We start from the raw sequence: 21,008 nt of genomic DNA, 5'->3' as shown, positions 1-21,008 counted from the left end.
GTTGCATTGCTGGCACCGTTTTGATTGGAGGAATATGAATCTCATGGAGCAAATCAATTTATAATGCCACTCCCCAACAGCCCACTTGATCTCGTCACTGCTACACTTTGGCCTCTCAGTGACTACATTTGAATTTGGCAGCATCCACGTGGCTACTCTTATATACTGTAGTTGTGTTAATGTGCAGCAGAGTGCTGCTACAGAGCATTTGGCTCAGGAAACCTCAAGCTTAACACAATCAAAATGCGCGCAAACTGGAGATACACTACTGTACATAATTAGTATGATGGAAACACAAGCAGGACAATTACCACAAATTAACTACGAACAGTTAAGTACATTATTACCTGAAGTTTTTTGGTAAAGCGAGAGAACATGTAGGAGACACATTCATTAATGGCTCCTGTCTGCTGGAGCAGCAGAAGGCCTTTTGGAGTGGCACCAAAATTCAACAGACTGTCCAATAATGTCTCCTCCCAAATGAGCCTGTTCACAAACAAGAAAGACAGAAAAATGATGGTGCTTTGTCCTCCCACTGCAAGAAACACAATATTAAAATCACTAGGAGTCAATTCCTTACACATAAAGACATTTTTTTAGATACCACTGTACTTTACTGTGAGCCATTTAATATCATCTGACATTTTCTGTGTATGTTGTTTTTATTCTACTTTTAGTTATCCATTTTTAGTTTGTTTCATATTGCTTTATTAAACTCTTGGGGCAATTTCATTTTATAGAGTCACTTTATTGTATTACAATTCGATTTTACATGGTGTCCTATAGTATTTTATTTAGATTACTTCTTGTTGAAGATACACTGAAAAAAAGACATGATTAAATACCGCTGAACTCCAATACTCTTGTATTTTACTGGATGGTGTCCTCATTCATTGCTGTAATAAATATAGACATTTTGTAAAATTATTTAAAGTTGGATTTTACGATGTGCGGCCTCACATGTTCTGCAGCTCTTGGGTAGATGATCCAGCGCCAGCTCCAGGTACTGGAGTCTGAACCCTTTCTGACAGCGAGCTGGTCTAGAAATAAAGTTTTAAAAAAAGTATTATTACACAATATACTTTAATCATACTTTAATTACTCTATATTAAATTGAGTTTGTGAACATGAGGATCACCTGAAATATTAGACCACATTTACATCCTTAAATTAGAACGAATAAATAAATAATTAAGCAATCCAAAATCCCACAGAATGTGTTCATTTGTTTACTTGGTTCTTGACAGACTGAAAAAGTGCTCTAAACACCAGGATCTCATTTGCTTAACATGAAACAAGAAGGTGAGTAAACATGGAGCATCAGCTGATCCCACTGTCAGTCAGGATTAAACCTGCATTTTGTTTCTCCATTGAACAAATATGGGCATGCGTTTGAGACTTTCAAAGGAACACGATCCATTTTGTGACAGTAATAAAGTAATAAAACAATGTCTCATACACGTTAATTTTTATACCAGATGTTTTGAAAATAAACAGGTAGGTTGTGGGGCGGAACTGCTTTCACAGCTACTGAGGCACTACCAGTCACTGGGCAGCTTGACAGAAGGATTGCCTGTTATGCGTCAAGGTGTGGCTGATAGCTTCCGGATCAAAAATGCAGACATGGAGACACGAATTCAACTCAGACAGCTTTACTGCTGGAGCTCGGGAACCAAAATAGAAAAAACAGAAACTCAGACTTAATTGGATTCGATCATTTACTGGTTACATATGAGATGTGACAGACTGGGGAGACAGGACACAGAAACTAGACAAACAAAGGAACACAGAAACACAAACTGACACAGAGTCAGAAAAGTAACCAAACAGATAAGATAAGATAAGATAAGATAAGATAAGATAGAACTTTATTAATCCCTCGGGTGGGTTCCTCTGGGAAATTCGATGGAGATTATACTGATTTACAGGGGCTTTACGGAGGTGAGTCTAGGACAGGAGACAAGGGGGCAAAACTGAAGTAGAATACAAGCAAAGCACAGAGCAGAATTAGGTAACAAAACTCTAGACTATCAATACATAAAGAAAAACCCGGAAAATACACAAAGCAACCAAAAACTCAACATACTGGGACAAAAACCCAGGGATGCTAACAGCGCCACTGAAACCTTCTCTATGACGCCCCTGTAAATGAACTGCAGCAGAGCTTCATTTTTGTTTGCATATTTTCTGGTTTAGCTTTGAAACACAAACTGCAGATTAAAGATAACTGATGCTGTGTCGAGTCAGAAACACCATTCCAAGAACTAAATGAAGCACATTACAAAGGTTAGTTAATTCCCACCATTTGCATGAAATGATGGTGCTTTTCAAGCTGTGTTGACTGAATAAAGCGAGAACGTGGCATTCATCAAGTAAATGAAATACAGCATACATATTCTAGCCAGGGATCTGATCATTACATACAGACACCCCTCCTTTACATATTTAGATAAAAGATTCAGAAACTGAGTTGGGCCATCATCTCTTATCCAGTCATGGCTCAGTTAGTCAAGCAAATGTCTCCTGGATTTGTTATATTTACAGTTATACTCTAAAAGTAACATATCTGGGAAAACAGCATTTTCTTAAATCACATCTTGGAAATGAAAAAAATCGACATCTATTGTTAACTTTGAGGGCAGTATCATTGTGGTGAAGACGTGATTGGTTTCCTTATACAACACTACTGTTTTTTGTTGTGGGTATTTGTATAATGTTTTATGTGTTGTATTTATGATATGTAGCTTATCTGCTACCTGGGTCAAGTCTCTCTTATAAAAGAGATAATAATAATAAAAAAACATGTTTGATGAAATAAAATGGATTTCTTTAAACTGTTTCAAGTCAGCAAAACAGCAGGATGTGAAATTCTTGAGTGCACTTTCCATACAGTAAAGCACTGCTGTATTATTTGTGATCCAAAAAACCCCACTGCACTGTGTTTATAAACTGTTCCCTTTACCAAAGCAAGATTTATTAAAGAAAAGCTGGTGTAGAGTTTGGTTTATTTCCAAGCACACATGGTTTTGTGTTTGGGCAGAAAAGTTTCACATGATTCAAAGTTCAAATTAATCCTCATTTGTCTTATACTGGGCCTTGGTGCACCCCTACAGCTCTACAGAGCTATTCATCCTCCTTTTAATCCTACATTCTTCTGACTGGTTGCCCATAATATGAGCATCCACTACTGTAATCTTACATATATTATTCTATAATAATATATAGATCTGGATCAACAGTCGAGTATGGCACATGCTGCGTACTCGGTCTCTCGCATTTAGATCAGGAAATGAGATGGAGTACAAAGCTGCGAAGTATGGACTGAGGAAAGCCATCACAGTGGCTAAGAGGCAGTACAGAGAGAAGCTGGATGGCAAGTCCTGATGTAGCAACGCCTGCAGCACATCACAGAGTATAGGGCCACCACCAGCACCAGCACCATCAGCTCTGTAGGCGGTCTGCTGGATGATCTCAATACATTCTACACCCGCTTCAAGACCTCCCAGACCCTCTAGACCCCCCAGATCACCAGGACCTGCCAGAACCCCCAGACCACCCAACCCCCACACCCGTCAGTGGTCTCAATAGACCAGGTGCACAAAACCCCGAGGAGGATCGACCCCCGTAAGGCAGCAGGACCAGACAACATCCCGGGACGGGCCCTTTAAGCATGTGCCAATGAGCTGGCGGAGGTTCTTACCTCTCCCTCAACCAGAACACTGTCCTCACATGCTTCAAGACCACAACCATCATCCCTCTCCCCAAGACAAGCCCAGCCACCTGCCTGAATGACTATAGACCAGTTGCACTCACTCCAATCATTGAAAAGTGTTTTGAGAGAGTGGTGCTGGCCTACATCCAGAGCAACATCACAGACACTCTGGATCCCCTGCAGTATGCCCGCCGGCCCAATAGGTCTACGTCAGACGCCATCGTTGCTGCCCTTCACTATTCCCTCTCCCATCTGGAAAACAAATACTCATACATCAGGGTACTTTTTGTTGATTACACCTCCTCCTTCAATACTGTCATCCCACACAAACTCACTCGCAAGCTGGCAACACTCGGCCTACACCCCACCCTACGTGACTAGCTACTGGACATTTTGACTGGCAGGGCCCAATCCGTCAGGATCGGCAACAGGACTTCAGTCAGCATTATTACAAACGCAGGAGTTCCACAAGGTTGCGTCCTCAGTTCCATCCTCTAGACCCTGTACGCCCACGACTGTGTCACCTCCAACAAAGATAACATTATTTTGAAGTTCGCAGACGACACTGCAGTGATCGGTCGCATCACTGGAGGGGACAAAGCGGCTTACAGGAGAGAGGTGGCCGGTCTGGTGTCATGGTGTGAGGACAACAACCTCACCCTCACCACTGACAAGACAAAGGAGATGATAGTGGACACGAGGAAGAAGAGGAGGCCTCACCAGCCGCAGTTTATCCGGGGCCTTGAAGTGGAGAGGGTGAGCAGCTTTAGATACCTGGGCGTCTACATCTCTGAGGACCTCACCTGGACACTGAAAACCTCACAGCTGGTTAAGAAGGCGCAGCAGCAGCTGTATTTCCTGAGGAGGCTGAGGAAATTTGGTATGTCGGCCACGATCCTCAGCAAGTTCTACAGCTGCATTGTGGAGAGCACACTGACCAGCTGCATCACTGCAGCAAACTCCTGCAGAGAGTAATAACAACTGCAGAGAAGATCATCAGGATTCTGCTGCCCTCTCTGCAGAGCATCTACCATCACAGAGTCCAGAGGAGAGCTGCCTCCATCCTCAAAGACCCCACACACCCCCAACACGGACTGTTCACACTTCTGCCATCGGGACGAAGGTTTAGAAGTGTGAAATCCAGAACATCCCGACTCAACAACTCCTTCTTCCCCACTGCTGTCAGACTCTTGAACAGCTGAACTATTTTTGAACAGTAATAATAATTAACCTGTATTAATTATTAAGCTATAGCTCTTTTGCACACATCTCTGTTTCACACTTCAATATTTTGTCTCCTTTTCTGTCTTCATTTATTTATTTGTACTATTTGTATTTTGTCTGTTCTATTTCTATTGTATATATTAATCAGCATCTGTGGGTGGACAGCAAAGAAAGAATTTCATTGCACAAAGAAATGCATTTTTTTCTTTGAACACATGACAATAGACACTTTGAATCTTGAATCCTGAATCTTTGAATCTATAATAGCTCCACGTCAAATAATAAAGTCTCTGCAAATAGCACAAATTAGTTACATGTACCTTTTTCCACGCAGCAGCTAAAGCTTTGTGCAGGCCGTAGGGTCGTAGAACCTGCAGACCCTCGCAGGTGTTGTACATCTGCCGACAAACTAAAATAAAGGCTCCACATAATGAATGGGGCATATCAGATTCACACAACGATGGCAATTCCTTGTCGAGCAGCCTCTGGGTGAACTGTACGATGATATGAGCAGCAAAGGTTCTGCAGACGAGGGTGAAAAAAGACAATGTTTATTATAGAGCCACAACATGAGATTTTTAGATTGTAAGTATAGCAATTTCAACTTGTGGCTTTACATGCCTACACTGGAGGTCTCCAAAGCACTTTCATACACTCACATTTTTAATGAGCTAGCATACAGAAGTGAAGCCATAGGTGGTTGGTAAATACATTCTTGGTCATTCACAACAATAGAATGTGTTTCTGGACAGACTGAAGGAAACTACAGTGCAGACTAGTCATTGTCAGGCAACAGAATATAACGCAGTATAATATAACCCCAGCTGCTCACAAACCAGCAGCAGCCTCATGTTCCAATCTGCTCTCGGTGCAGAATAAGCAGGATTTGCTATGCAAATTTAACTCTGTATTAAAATCTTCCAGCTATGTTAGGAAAATGTAATTTATTCATTACTATCAAGAACGACAAAACGACGCTGCGAATTTAATCACAACATCTCACCTCTCACTGTGGGCTGCGACGAGATTCTTCTCAAATAAGAAGAGCGCTAATCCTCTGTCTGTGTTTGCAATACGAGCCAGAATATCTGCAATGAGACTCAGGGTTGCTGCAGGAGACTTTAACTCAGCCTGCAAAGCACAGAAAATAAACACACAAAATTACCAACTGCTTCAGAAAAATTGGCACCTGAACAGATACTCAACACTGAAATAACACATTTATCTTTCACAATAATGGAACTGAAGAAAAAACTACTACATTTCATAACCAAAGCCTCTGTAATTCCATTTTCTGGAAGGCTGAACGATGACAAGTCCTTACGCAGAGGACAGCTATGTTACTCTTAAGATGAGGAGTCTCCATTTGAAAATTATTGCACTAAAAATGTAAAAGGAAAGTAGTTTACATGCTTATTTACTATGAGTAGAAAGTCATGGTTGGACACTTTACACTTGAAACTGTATGAATCAAAAACCTTTTTTGTAATCTGCAAATGGTGTGTGTGTGTGTGTGTGTGTGTGTGTGTGTGTGTGCGTGCGTGCGTGTAGGTATGCTTGTGACCTTCTGTCCATTGAGCAGCGCTATAACAGGAGTTAGTAGCTTCTCTATAACTGGAGTCTGATAGAGACACTCTGTAGCGCATTCTGTCTGTTCACATAGCATCCAAAGCACCTCCATCACAAGGGTGCTGGGCGACAGGACGTCTGAACCTACCGAAAGTAAATGAATTAATATGCATTTAACGACATTAATTAGCTGAATTAAATGCATATGAAATCATCTAATTACATTAATACCCACTAGGATTATATCTGCCCACTAGGTTTACACTTTTAGATCACCTAAATATGCAATCAATGACCATTTTGTGCTGCTTTCATGTCAGTAAGATGATTCAAGCCAATACTAGCAAGTTGTACCTAACAAAGTGGCCAATGAACTTGTATTTCCACTATTTTGAGATATGCATATATCCACCGACTTTTTCTCATATCACAGCCTTATTCCACAATGGCTTAAATTCATGTTTCACCTCAAACAGACACAGTTTCAGCATTCCTCTATGGAGAGAGAAGAACCTTACAAGAGAACAACTATTTCTACAGCAGTCCACCAGGCCTATATAGTAGCCAGACAGTAGCCAGTCAGTAAAAGACACATGACACCCAACCTGGAGTTTTTTCCCAAAATGCACCTGGAGGACTCTCAGACCCGGAGAAACTAAATTATCTGGTCTGATGAAACAAAAGTTTTTGGCCTGAATGCTAAGCGCCATGTCTAGAGGAAACCAGGTGCCACTCATCACCTGGCCAATAACATCCCTACACTGAAGCATGGTGGTGTGGATGTTTTTTGTTAGCAGGAACTGGGAAAGATGAACGAAGAAAAGTTCAGACGTAGTTAATGATAACGTACTCCAAAAGGCTCTGAACACAGACTGGGTCTAAGGTTCATTTTCCAGCAGGACGACAAGATAACAAAGGAGTGGTTTCTGGACCACTGTGTGAATGTCCTTGAGCGAACTATTGTGAAATGGCTGTGTACTAATGCAACCAGCCAGATGGAGCTTGAGAGGTTGTGGTAAGAAGAATGGGAGCAACTGCAAAAAAAATAGATGTGCCAAGCTTGTAGCATCATACCCAAAGAGACTTCAGGCTGTAACTGCTGCCATAGGCGCTTTAACAAAGTGACGAGCAAAGACTGTGGATACTTAAATACGTGGTATATTCTTGTTATTATATTTTTAATAAACAAAAGAACTCTAAGCAAACTTTTTCACTTTGTCATTAAGGAGTACTATGTGTAGGATTTTGAGGTGAAAAATTAATTGAATCCATTTTGGACTAAGGCTCTAACATGACAAACTGTGGAACAAGTAAAGCGCTTTTGAGAAGCACTTTATTTCTGATATATGCCAATACATGCCCAAAGATACAGAGAACACAGATGATGTCTGTGAGGATCATAAATGAATATCTGGGACCAATCTTTATAAGAATGTTGTTGCTTTTAATACTACATGCACATAACTCTAAGACTATTAAAAGCCACGTATAACTAGAGTTCAATGTTGCGTAACAAGAGAAAATTACAAAAGTGAAGATTTACAAGTCATGTTTGTGTTATAGCTGGAAACTTAGCCTAATGGGGCTTTAAATTCAAACATCTTACCCTCCATTCGAGACTAAATCTGTCGCAGAGTGCACTGTGCTGTATCATATTGCTGCTCAAAATACAATCTCAAGAATGCTTCATGTGATCTGCATCAGACAGCAGGTAAAATATTAATATAAATATCTGTCTTAGTCAGCATGACTCTCTGTCTCAGCCAAAGGAGATTACCCTCTGACAAAGTCAAGGTGGGGAACAACATTGATCACTGGACCAACATTTCTCTAACGTAATTCATGAGAATGAATGGGGCAATAAAGTCTTCAAGGAGACAAATTAAGTACTACACGACTCAGTACAAGGTTAAGAGATAAAAGATATGGCCCGAGGAGTTCTTTTTCCATCTCATACGTTGGGTCACTAACCTACCTCAGCAGTTGATTTGAAATTCTCCTATCTGAACAGAGACCAATAAGGAAGCTGAAATTCTACTATATACCCGCGTGTGCGTATGCATGCCCTACCTGTGTGTGAGGAATCCCTGTCCAGAGGTCTAGGGTGTTTATACATTATGTTAAGCAGGATGACAACGAGGTCTGTCAGGGTAACAGGATCTGAAATAGACATAATAAATCAATCAATCAGTTGATAGTCACCGTGTCTAGACAGCGACTAAAAATATTAGGTGGGTAAGGAAATAGTCCATATCAAAAGTTAAGGTAACCTTAGAGACAAGGATCAGCCCCTTGTGTGTAGTTCACTTAACATATTATGTGCACATTGGGTTTTAGTATCCACAGACTTTTAAAAGTGTCTTAATATGACATTTCATTACAAGCCTAAATATCACCAACAGTTCCTGGTTGCACGTACTACAATAAAGAGAGCTTCTGCTTTTCTAAAACTTTAAATAAAAGAAAATATTTGGGAGTAGGACTTTGTTCTGAAAAAAAAAAGAAAATTAAAAACATTTAAGAAAACTAAGAAAAAGATATTCAGATCTCTCCTTTTCTCACTGTGCATCTGTTTCATGCCATTAACCTTGAATGATTCATCTCCCAGTACCATCCTATAGGTGCAGATGGTCTACAGTTCAAACACTGTGTCCTTTCTTTCTATGTTCATCTCTTCTCTCTACATCTTTGTCTCCCCCTGTAACCTGTGAGACAACCTGAAGAACTCTTAAAAAAGAGATTCTCTTGTTTCCCCACATTCACCGAATTCTTCCTCATAAGGAATCAATTTATTGCTTGGTTTCTCATTATTATTATAGTGTTGTATAGTCGTAGCATGAGTACATAAAGCGCCATGGTATAACTATATATACATTATATTAAATAAAACTATAACTATAACAAGAAAATGTTAAACTGAAAACACTAAACACTGAATATACTGCTAAAAATCTGAAGGCAGAACAGACTGCGACTGTGTGGCAGGACAGTGAATTGAAGTTATACTGAACTCCAGACTCCAGACAGCTACATATGTGAACACCTGGCGTCAGTGGTGCTCTCACAAAAATACAAAAATAAAAAATCCTGGTAGAATACCGCACTTAGATTTTAAAATGTCATAGTACATGTTTTTAAAAAAACTGCAGTGAAAGCTTTAGGAGGTGATAAACTATAACACACAGATAGGGTATCCAGGTCAACACTTGAAGATGTGGTCATTATCCATGAGTTGCTGGTCAACACCCTAGTTGTGTAACCTATGTTGGATAAAATTACAAAACAGGGGTGATTTGACTGTACACGAATGTCCTGAGAGGAGTTATTAATTAGTAAATCAATTACAGTTCAGGAAAGTCAGATGATGAGTCTGCTTTAATCAACTGACTAAGTGAAATGTAACTATTATGTAACTTTATTAGTAATTACAGTGGGGTGGAGGGCTAAAATCTCTGTTCGAGGGAGGATTATACATGCTGATCAGACACAGTCCTGCACTATAAAGATTACATCTACTAAAGGAGATATGACGATCTGTACATGGCAATAAACTCTCAAGATCAGTGCCAAGATGATACAACAGACGACATGTTGAGTTATGTAACATAATCCTGCACCATCAAACCTTTGTATTTCCTTATTTTGATGGGAAAGAGCTTTTTTCCATTGGTGTAGATGATGAGCTTCCCTAGGACACACAGAGAGTGAACAAAGCAGCAATACTCGAGCTCTTTTCCAGAATAAACACTCCTCTGTACCAAACCTGAAACATTAAGAGAAAAATCAAAGTGATACATTGTTACAATATATTACTGATATTGTAACAGATGATTTAAGGAACTAAAATGAGAAAAAGAGAAGAAAACAATGTGGAAAAAAAATGTGGCAGCACTGAGATGGACACAGTTTTCACACTGTTCATATCAAAGGCCTCAGAATTACAATGAGACTGACAGGTGAAAAAATGTGTCAGGCTTGCAGTGTCTCTAGAGAGCAGAAAGCCAAAAGAGGCACAGCTCGGAAAAAAACTATGTCTTTTATGAGGACTATATCAGTGGCGAGGGAACTGGCATATCGCAACTTATCCAAGACAAGGTCACAATGTTCAGTCTCAAGGAGCCAGCTGGCTTACAGGAGATAACAGGCTCCACTTGCATTCCCTTATGCCCCATCTGCACCTGTATTCATTCTGGTTTATTCCATTTTAGCACGTAGCTTTGCAAATGGATATGCACCATGTCCATGTTACTCTATAATTATCATGTTATTTTTAATTTATCAAATACTTGACACAAACAGATAATTTCGTAAAAAAGTTAGAAGGAAATGTTTCCTAAAATTTGAGAAAAAAAAAACACTTAATGGTGATGCAAAGGGCTGTCGATAATCTCCAGTATTGCCTCTTGTTTGTACACATTGTTGAGAACGTCATTCAAAACTGGACTGCGTCATGTAATATGTAATGTATTCCTGAAGTGTTGCTATGCCAATTTGTCAGTGTTATAACTTGTCCTTTCCACCATTTTTCCTCTGTCCACCTATGTTTTAATGTCTGTGCATAAAAGAAGCTGAATAAATGATGGCAAAGTCTAGGTACGAACACTCAAAGGCTTCAAATGAAGCATTACTTTCTCATTAGACTTTCACAGTAGTTCACTCTGAGAGTTTTATTTTTTGGTTTGTTTCACAAGACACATTAAATCAGCATTACTGCAAATGTGCTGATGCTTAGCACACAGGGAGAGGCCCAGAGTGAAGTTTGGTATTTGAATATGCCTGAGAGAGTACACAAACCTGATGAAGAAATAATGAGATTAGGGAGTGGTTGTTTTTTTTTAACTTGCCAATGCTCCGCTGCTCCCCTGACTCAGTTGTCTCATTTGTGAAACGTTCACAGGACTCATTGTACTTGATGCACTGCTGAAGAGCTGCTGCAGCCTGTGAAAGAAAAGATATAATGCATGTTGCTTCGGATGCTAAGCATGTTAAATTAGCTGAATAAAATGACGACGGCTAATGTGCATTGCCAAATTTGTAGACTACTGTCATAAACAGGCCAAAAACTGAACAATTACTTAAAAATTCAGTCAGAATCTCAGTGCAACCTCCTCTTATCCAATCAAGAGATTTAAGACTAGAAGCCATGCTTTTAATCTAAATCCAAGCACTGTGGGGAATTTTAATGCCCTGCGATGCAAGAGCAGTTTAGGCTTACAGTGTTTCAGAAAGATATTGGCAGTTTCTTTAGAGAAAGTTTCAGCGGCGATTCCACAGTAACTCTTCTAAAGTCACAGTTAAAAGGGAGGTTTGAGCTAAAAAAAAAAGACCAATTCTTGAATGTCAAAGTGCCACTCCTGTTCTGTGCCCTTTTGTCTAAAAGACCAGTACACTGAACTGTTTGGCTGTGATTTACACCTGCACCCCACAAAATGACACAAACAGGACCATTTTCATAGGAGGTGTCAGAAGCAGTTAGATACAGCCAGTCTTTTGGAAAATCTCTTTAGCTTTTCAACAAGTTTACATCTTAGTAAAGGTAGAATTTAGGAGAAGGTTCTCAATAAGGCCCAAAAACCAAACCAGAAAATGCTGACTGTAGCATTTTCTGTCATTATGCAAATGTGCTGTTTATAAGATTGGGAAAACCTGCAGTCAGCTGAGAATGAGCAAGTCACTTGGATGAGTGGCGAAACGTTTCTCCCACTGAAAACGCTACGTCCAGATGAACAGAATCAACTTTTGGAGGCTGACTACAGCATTTCAATATGGAAACAGGTCACCCTTGGGCTCTGCAGGTAAATGGATTTGTTTGGGAAAAACCAAGATTTTCATCAGTTCACCAGTTTCCTCTGGTCCAATCACAGCTTTGCTTTCTCATGAGCACAATGTCTGTTTTAGATGCAAGTTTTGATGCCTTTTGGATGACCCAAGAACCAGGCCAATATAATGTTTGCCTGATACTATCAGCCACTATCTCACAGATATAATAATTTCAGGATTTTTGTTGTCAAATATGCACCAACAGAAAAAAAAATGTCTTTTATTCAACCACAAAGCAAAGAAATGTGTGAGGGTCAGTTAGAAATGTTGTAAAGACATATTTTGTCCAGCAGTGTTTACAGAGCACTCAGTATCATTTGAAGCACAGAGAGTAGTATCACAGCTTAGCAGATGGTAATATATTCCCTTTTAATTTAGCTCCAACTATATGCATATATATGGACAGAAAGCATGTGAGAGAGAATATCTTGATATTGACTTTAAAAAAAAAAATCCCTAATAATATCTATCTGTACTGTCCTCAAATATCCAGTATTGACTCGGGTTAATCCTTTTGATGTTCATTTGCTCCCCTCTTGTCTCAGACCTTTCAGAAGTACAAAGCAGTGAAAGATCCTTATTATTGAGTAAACCACTCACCACAGACTTGTATTTTCTCTCCAGGAGTCTGAGAATCACAGCCCTGCTGTAGTAGCCATGCTGAGAGGGAGGCAGAGGCCAGGAGAAAACCAGAAAAAATATATGTTACAGAGTGCAATATAAACAAGAGAGGATGGAGATCAAAACATTAAAATGCAATACACAAACACAGCGGTTCATACAAAAATTCAGTCTGTGTAAATCTGAAACTGTGGGCATACACACCATCCACTTTTTAAACCAAGTGGCTTTTACATCCAGTAAAGCCAGTAAGTGAACTGGTTCCAGGACTCTCTCAGTTCCTGGTGAGCCATGTTCGTGATGGAAGGACAGCAGGGAAAAGGTGTTTTCTATAACTTCTTCCATGTATCTATAAGCAAGGTCGAGAAACAAAAACACAAAATAAGTTCACAGTCCGTTCCATCATTCTATAAATAATTACGTATATTAAGTGATATGTATTTGTGGGTCAAATTTCACACCCTCTTAAAATGAATCATTTAAAAACGTACTAAGTGTTCTTTTTTTTATACATCAGATTTGAAAAGTAGCATCTGGATAGTCCGTGATGGTTGGGCACACAATCAAGAAACAAGATAAAGACAACTTACTTCTCTGGATGACGTATCCAGAAGTTAGTCACCTCCTTTTGAAAATCATTCATCAGTCGAATCTGAAACAAGACACACAGAGAGAAAAACAGTGTGTGCACTTTATTTTTGACATGATATAGTTAAGAAGCTCTTGTAGAAAAGTTGCTGTACCTGCTTGAGGAGACGACTGATCTCAGGCCTGTTAACGTCAATGGTAGCTGAGCCACTTGGAAAGCTCAGCTTATGGGACAGAAAACTTGACTCCACAGATTTAGCTGCACATTCAAAGGCAAATTCTTATTACAAGCCACACAAGATAATATGGATTTTGGATGTATAGCAGTGAGCTACAACCACTCAAAGATACAGTAAGTAACATGGATCACATTAGTACAGTTGCATTTTCTGCTTGGAAATTTCCTGAAAGTAACCTCGTCCCATAAAATCCACAAACCAAACATCTCCTTCCATCTAAACATAAAACCAAAACTACTTCCCATGTGTCACTGAATAACAAGCTGCTTTTCATTTGCTCTGTAAATAAACAAGTGACCCTTTAAGATATACTTTTTTTTTTATTTTACTTTTTAAAAAACATCTTTGTTTAATTCAAACACAACAGTCCAGCACACTACATTAAAACCCAGAAGGGTCCATTGAGAGTTACCTACCCAGGCTTGTGTAAATTTCTCGTGTCACATTCAGAGGAGAGGATGAGAGGCTTTTAGCAAAGAATCGCAGCGCATTATCCTGACAGAGGTGAGATGACACGCGTGAACATACATTCACAGCCATTTATATAACCAATTAATGATACCTACGTTCTAAATGATAAGAAAATTCAGTGAGAAGAACAGAAAGAAGATTAAGGATCCGTGGAATGAGGAACAGGTTTTTCAATGTTCAATTATAAAGCATAAAATCGTTAATAACAACAACATGGTTATTATTGATTTATTTATTAATGAATAAATGATTAATGCTACTTATTTTACTGCAGTGTGCAGATGAGGCTGCTCAGGACTCACACTGAGGTCGGGATCCGGCTCGCTCAGAGCTACGCAGAGGTTCAGACGCAGGCTGCTCCAGCTCTCACAGCTAAGCACATCAGATGTAGGAGCCCGGCAGAGGACCTTCAGAGCCTCCCAACGCACCTACACACAGACTCACATCAAGCACCTGGACTACACTGCCAATTATGCCGCGGAGTGGTTCGTAACCTTTTAGCTGGTTAACCCTTTACACAAACCAATGTCTACTTGCAACCCTACTTGCAAGTGCTAACTGTGCCAACAAACAGCGACCGTTTCACTCAAACTGATTCAAAATCAGTTTAAGTGCAAAATTAAACAAGACCATCTCCAGTTTTTCCAACATGGATAAATGTGAAGATAATGTCAAGTTAAAAGATTAAGACAAAGAAAAAAAACCCTGATTAGAAATCTACGGAAAGATTAAAGGGACATTTTTCTCGCTCTTGCCTGCAACTCTTTGAAGAGACCTGATCATCTAACTGGGAAAGATGGATTTGTGCTACAGAATCCTCCAGTGACCTAAAGAAAAACCAAAAGATATGTCTAAGTTGTTTACCTCTTTGGGCTTGCTGGAGTCGAGCTTTTCAGCCAAAATTTGCAGCTGCTCTTGTCTAAAGAATCCATAACTCTGGGAATGAAAAAAAGACAGGAAATGGGGGGGAAAGCGTCATTACTCACCAAAAAGCAAAAAGAAAATATCTCTCAAAACAGCTTCACTCTATGTCTAAAGATTGATTTTCACCCCCGTTCCATGTATCATGGAAAGAAAGAAACTTGTGAAATTAATGTCATCCAGAAATTGGGGCCAGAATACAACATAAAGGCAAAAAATTAATAAAACAAGCGTTTATTGGCATCATTTGTAAGCAGTTTTCTCTAACCCGACTGAAGGACGAGCCACTGTCAGAGCAGTTGTCAGTGAACTGGATGTTGGACTGCCTATACTGCTTCTCTTGGTGCGTCTCCTCCTTTCTCAGCTGGTCCTCCTCAGACTTGTTTTTTAAAGACTCCACAACTGTTATCATGGTGTTTTTTAAGGTGTGTATCATCTGCTGGTACCTGTCATAAAGAGAGAAAGTGAATGAGCTAAACTAGGTCAACCAATATGATTGCATGAGTCACAGCAAGCCTAAACATTGCTTCATGAAACTCAAGTGAAAGGTAATTACTGCATCAATTTATAGCTGAAAGCAGGGAAATTCAGCGCTGAGATTGGATGGTGCAGTTATCCAATATGGAAAAAAAGAAAGAAATATACTGTAAATACAAATGAGATTTATCCACTTTTTAAAATAACCGCCAACTGACAACTTAACTTTAATACCACAAATACATTTGATGGCCTTGGATAGCTTCTTATTAAAGAACATTAATCCAGGGTTTTGGCTAAGAATGGGATTATGGGAGATGGCTACACATGACAGTAAGTTCTCTTAAAACTGAAATTAAATACAACTAACTAAATCCAACTGCTACTTAAAGTCACCATGAGAGTTCGGTACACCCAGGCTCTAAACAGTAAACCCAAGATGTCACTGACAGGTTCAAAACAGTGGAGTTTAGTTGGCTTATTCAGTGTAAAATATAGAGACTGTGGATGAGAAATGAGCTAAGAGCAGAAAGTCAAGTATTTGCTTGTACAAATTTGACAAATTACTATTAAGGACATGTGCAGAGGTTCTTAAGTCCCATTTTCCACTTTCAGTTCTTAACATTTATCTTTTGAATCTCACTAAAACCTCTTTTGAAGTGCCAAAATGTCCCCTGTGTACAAAAACACCGGTGGCAGCTTTATATGAAAATGTAGGACACAGATTTGTACTAGAGCCTCTTCTTGTTTGTGGTGATGGACAGGTTTACAGATGAGGTTGGGCAGGAGTCTCTGTGGACTGTGTTGCTCGCAGACAACATTGTGATCTGTATTGAGAGTGGGGAGCAGGTAGAGGAGAGCCTACAGACACGGAGATGTGCAGTAGAAAGAAGAGGAATGAAAGTCAGCGGTATCAAGACAGAAAAAAATGTGTGAGCGAGTGAGGCAAATGGAAAGGTGAATGGTGATGCAAGGAATAGAGGTACTAGAGGTGGGGTTATGATCCAAATCAATGGGGAGTGCACAAAAAAAGGTAAGGAGAGAGTGTGCAGGTAAGGTGGAGTAGGTGGAGAAGAGAATTAAGGTAGCAGCCTTAATAAAAAGGTAGGTTTAGAGTATGAGATGGCAGTAAGACCACTTATGTTGCTCAGATTAGAAAGGGTAGCTAAGAGAAAAGTCAGGAGGTGGAGCTAGAGGTGACAGAGTGAAGGTCATCGACAGGACAGCTGAGGCTGGACAGCTGAGATGGAGCTGAGCGCATGTGTGTGTGGTAGTTGTGGCTCAGGAGGTAAAGTGAGTCACATGCAAATCTGGAGGCTGCTAGCTTGATCGCCTGCCTATACGCTTCCATCAGAGTGTGTGTGCAAATGTTAGAAAGATTTCTGCGTGTGTGTGATAACGCTTAAAAAGTGCTCAGTTAAAGCAGAAAAGAGCGAAAGGGACCATCTCCTGTGTTTAGGGGCTGATTGCCCCTCTTTAGGCATTGGTGCCTGGACCTGAGAGTATAAAGTGTGTATGGGGAGTGTGTGTACTGCATTCATTTTTTCAGCGTGTCTCCATGGTAGTGAATTCATGCTTGTGTCTGTGTATGCCTGTTTGTTTGTGTATCAGGTCAGGTGTGGGGGCCTATATGGCCCTGCCACATGCCCTGCCAGTGGCTGGTGCCCCCATCCACTAATGCATTGGTGATTCTTGGGGGGCAGGGCTGTGGTGTCCCACACAAACACTAGACATTTCCATGAAGATACCTTTTGAACACAAGCGTGCTCACGCACAGAGGTGTACAAACAGATACTCACAGACACACTATTGTAGTTGGCTGCTGCCTCTAAAAATATCTTGTATTATTAGTACTGTGTGCTGTTCAGTAAAATGTATTATTCATTATTTACTGTTATTTATGCATATGTTAGCTGTTGCTGTGGTTTCTCTGCTGTGTTACTTTTTTCCCTCACCAGGTCTTGAAGCAGATTCTCAGTGTTTTTTCTCTCTCTCCTCATTTTTTCTCTCCCTATCCTTCTCCATAACGTTCTCCTCAACTTCTTTCGTCTTTTCCTTTTCCGTCCACCGGTCTTCTTCGTTATGATTGTAATAAATCAAAATAAAATATTCTAATATTCTTGACCTTCAGACAACAATTCTGATTGCCTCACTGCTGGACAGGATGCAGGGGCAAAAATGAATTTAAAAAATAAATACAAAGCAGAAAAGCAGTATAGAAGTACCAGACCATTTACCCAGTGGGATAGTGAATTTATTGGGAAAATGATGTTGAAGATGGAGAAGACAGTCAATGCAATTCTATTTTAAGAGGAATTTCATGGCAGTAAGGGAGGATATATACAGGGAGTGCAGAATTATTAGGCAAGTTGTATTTTTGAGGAATAATTTTATTATTGAACAACAACCATGTTCTCAATGAACCCAAAAAACTCATTAATATCAAAGCTGAATGTTTTTGGAAGTAGTTTTTAGTTTGTTTTTAGTTTTAGCTATTTTAGGGGGATATCTGTGTGTGCAGGTGACTATTACTGCGCATAATTATTAGGCAACTTAACAAAAAACAAATATATACCCATTTCAATTATTTATTTTTACCAGTGAAACCAATATAACATCTCCACATTCACAAATATACATTTCTGACATTCAAAAACAAAACAAAAACAAATCAGCGACCAATATAGCCACCTTTCTTTGCAAGGACACTCAAAAGCCTGCCATCCATGGATTCTGTCAGTGTTTTGATCTGTTCACCATCAACACTGCGTGCAGCAGCAACCACAGCCTCCCAGACACTGTTCAGAGAGGTGTACTGTTTTCCCTCCTTGTAAATCTCACATTTGATGATGGACCACAGGTTCTCAATGGGGTTCAGATCAGGTGAACAAGGTGGCCATGTCATTAGTTTTTCTTCTTTTATACCCTTTCTTGCCAGCCACGCTGTGGAGTACTTGGACGCGTGTGATGGAGCATTGTCCTGCATGAAAATCATGTTTTTCTTGAAGGATGCAGACTTCTTCCTGTACCACTGCTTGAAGAAGGTGTCTTCCAGAAACTGGCAGTAGGACTGGGAGTTGAGCTTGACTCCATCCTCAACCCGAAAAGGCCTCACAAGCTCATCTTTGATGATACCAGCCCAAACCAGTACTCCACCTCCACCTTGCTGGCGTCTGAGTCGGACTGGAGCTCTCTGCCCTTTACCAATCCAGCCACGGGCCCATCCATCTGGCCCATCAAGACTCACTCTCATTTCATCAGTCCATAAAACCTTAGAAAAATCAGTCTTGAGATATTTCTTGGCCCAGTCTTGATGTTTCAGCTTGTGTGTCTTGTTCAGTGGTGGTCGTCTTTCAGCCTTTCTTACCTTGGCCATGTCTCTGAGTATTGCACACCTTGTGCTTTTGGCCACTCCAGTGATGTTGCAGCTCTGAAATATGGCCAAACTGGTGGCAAGTGGCATCTTGGCAGCTGCACGCTTGACTTTTCTCAGTTCATGGGCAGTTATTTTGCGCCTTGGTTTTTCCACACGCTTCTTGCGACCCTGTTGACTATTTTGAATGAAACACTTGATTGTTCGATGATCACGCTTCAGAAGCTTTGCAATTTTGAGACTGCTGCATCCCTCTGCAAGATATCTCACTATTTTTGACTTTTCTGAGCCTGTCAAGTCCTTCTTTTGACCCATTTTGCCAAAGGAAAGGACGTTGCCTAATAATTATGCACACCTGATATAGGGTGTTGATGTCATTAGACCACACCCCTTCTCATTACAGAGATGCACATCACCTAATATGCTTAATTGGTAGTAGGCTTTCGAGCCTATACAGCTTGGAGTAAGACAACATGCATGAAGAGGATGATGTGGACAAAATACTCATTTGCCTAATAATTCTGCACTCCCTGTAGATAGCTGGTATCAGGGAAGTGATACGGTGAGATGGAGGCAGATTTTCTGTGGCGACCCTAAAAGGTGCAGCCAAAAGAAAAAACAAAGTTTTGCATTTGAAATTCTTTTTAGTAAGAAGGTTGAGTTCTGGAGTTTTCCAGTATATCCGAAAGTATGGAGGGTCAATGAAGTAGGTTTGAAACACAATAAACATGATGAATATGGGCCAATAGAAAAAGATGCTAAAGATATTCAGAGACACTCACTCAGCTGAGTATCTAGTCCTTTGTGTCACTGCGTGAATCAGAGTGTCGTGTCCCGAGCCAATTGCATGTTGTCCATCTTCTCTGGTCAAGTTGTTTGTTTCCTCTTCAACCACAGATCCTAAAGCGTTCTCCACATATTGACGGAGGTACTTCACAAACTCATAACTGTAAGAAGAGAAGTAACCAAGTCACACCTATACTGTAAATATATACTAAAAACAACACAAAGAACACATACCCATAGAAACATAACAAAGCCTATTTTATTAGATCCAGTCATTACATTTAATGCTATGGTGTTTGATGATGGACTCACTTGTGAAAGTTCTTGTCAGTCTCCTCTAGGTGAAGAAGGATCTCTTCAGCACATTCAGGTGAAGGAGCACTAGAGATCTTGTCACTGATGCTTCTCAGAAACTGCTTAACCAAGGACTGCAACTCCACCTCATCCTCAGCAAACTCAGACATCTCTGCTACTGCTGTGTCAAAAACAAAAGGTTTTAATTCAGAGGGATTTCTAAGAGACTAAAGGAGGCATTTTTCTTTCCATTCACTAAAGCATAAAATACACATTTGCTCATCCAATGGCGAAAAATAACAGGAAACTATATAAACTAATACTCTGTAAGATAACAGATTAAGTTACTTAACAACAGACGAACCAAAACGTGCTCATGTGTATATTTCTACCTCCAGCATGTTACTAAAACGTACGTCCTTTATCATTATCCCCTTCTCGGTTTCATTTAGTGAGGAGGAAAAAATTTCATCACCAACAGGTTTGAAAATTGGCTACCTATCTGGAAAAACAGGCGATCACAGCAATGATGACAGTGTACACCACGTAAATGTGTGATTAAATGTAAAATAACGGTACAATCAGTTTGATTTTGTCCTGCAATCTAAAGGCTTAATTCTGCTGCTAACAACAATGAATGTGTCCCTTCTCTTGTTAGCTTGACGCTGCCATTATTGAAACACTGCTAGCTGAAAAACAAAAGTGCCAAAATTAAACTAAAACGGAAGCTGGACTAAAAAGCAACGAAGGCAAACGGAAACCATCACGCACAGAGCTTTTTAAATCAGTCACCTTGTCTTTGTGCATATAAAAGAGCTTCATCGAGCTAGCGCTTTGCTATCCACAACTGTATCTCTATGGAAACGTCCAGTGTTAACTGTGGTGCATTGTGGGAGACCCCCATATGGTATCT

At 40.0% G+C, this 21,008-nt stretch overlaps 1 protein-coding gene across 6 annotated transcripts in view; it reads right to left on the bottom strand.

The window, feature by feature from the left end:
* tbc1d32 (TBC1 domain family, member 32) overlaps window positions 1-20,989 on the bottom strand; it is a 183,804-nt gene extending 162,815 nt beyond the window's left edge. For 3 of the 6 annotated variants that reach the window (XM_085246203.1, XM_085246207.1, XM_085246208.1), the window contains exons 1-19: window positions 20,888-20,989; window positions 20,114-20,276; window positions 19,798-19,962; window positions 15,434-15,611; window positions 15,109-15,180; window positions 14,547-14,672; window positions 14,190-14,268; window positions 13,690-13,793; window positions 13,537-13,598; window positions 13,151-13,295; window positions 12,926-12,985; window positions 11,350-11,443; window positions 10,131-10,268; window positions 8,576-8,665; window positions 6,501-6,649; window positions 5,940-6,067; window positions 5,257-5,458; window positions 961-1,040; window positions 348-486 (exon numbers count right to left, since the gene is read on the bottom strand). In XM_085246203.1, the coding sequence (XP_085102329.1) occupies window positions 348-486; window positions 961-1,040; window positions 5,257-5,458; window positions 5,940-6,067; window positions 6,501-6,649; window positions 8,576-8,665; window positions 10,131-10,268; window positions 11,350-11,443; window positions 12,926-12,985; window positions 13,151-13,295; window positions 13,537-13,598; window positions 13,690-13,793; window positions 14,190-14,268; window positions 14,547-14,672; window positions 15,109-15,180; window positions 15,434-15,611; window positions 19,798-19,962; window positions 20,114-20,265 (2,163 nt within the window). In that variant the 5' untranslated portion in view covers window positions 20,266-20,276; window positions 20,888-20,989. Of the gene's footprint in view, window positions 1-347; window positions 487-960; window positions 1,041-5,256; window positions 5,459-5,939; window positions 6,068-6,500; window positions 6,650-8,575; window positions 8,666-10,130; window positions 10,269-11,349; window positions 11,444-12,925; window positions 12,986-13,150; window positions 13,296-13,536; window positions 13,599-13,689; window positions 13,794-14,189; window positions 14,269-14,546; window positions 14,673-15,108; window positions 15,181-15,433; window positions 15,612-19,797; window positions 19,963-20,113; window positions 20,277-20,487; window positions 20,656-20,887 lie in introns of those variants that run through there. The other 3 variants (XM_085246204.1, XM_085246206.1, XM_085246205.1) reach the window with 3 other exon arrangements.
* Between the last annotated feature and the right edge of the window lie 19 nt (window positions 20,990-21,008).

This window comes from Mchenga conophoros, linkage group LG15, assembly GCF_057382185.1.
Source record: "Mchenga conophoros isolate Kocher_MC1m ecotype Shallow Benthic linkage group LG15, M_conophoros_male_GT1.1, whole genome shotgun sequence".
Lineage (NCBI taxonomy): Eukaryota > Metazoa > Chordata > Actinopteri > Cichliformes > Cichlidae > Mchenga > Mchenga conophoros.
This window is presented reverse-complemented; position numbering and strand designations above follow the sequence as displayed.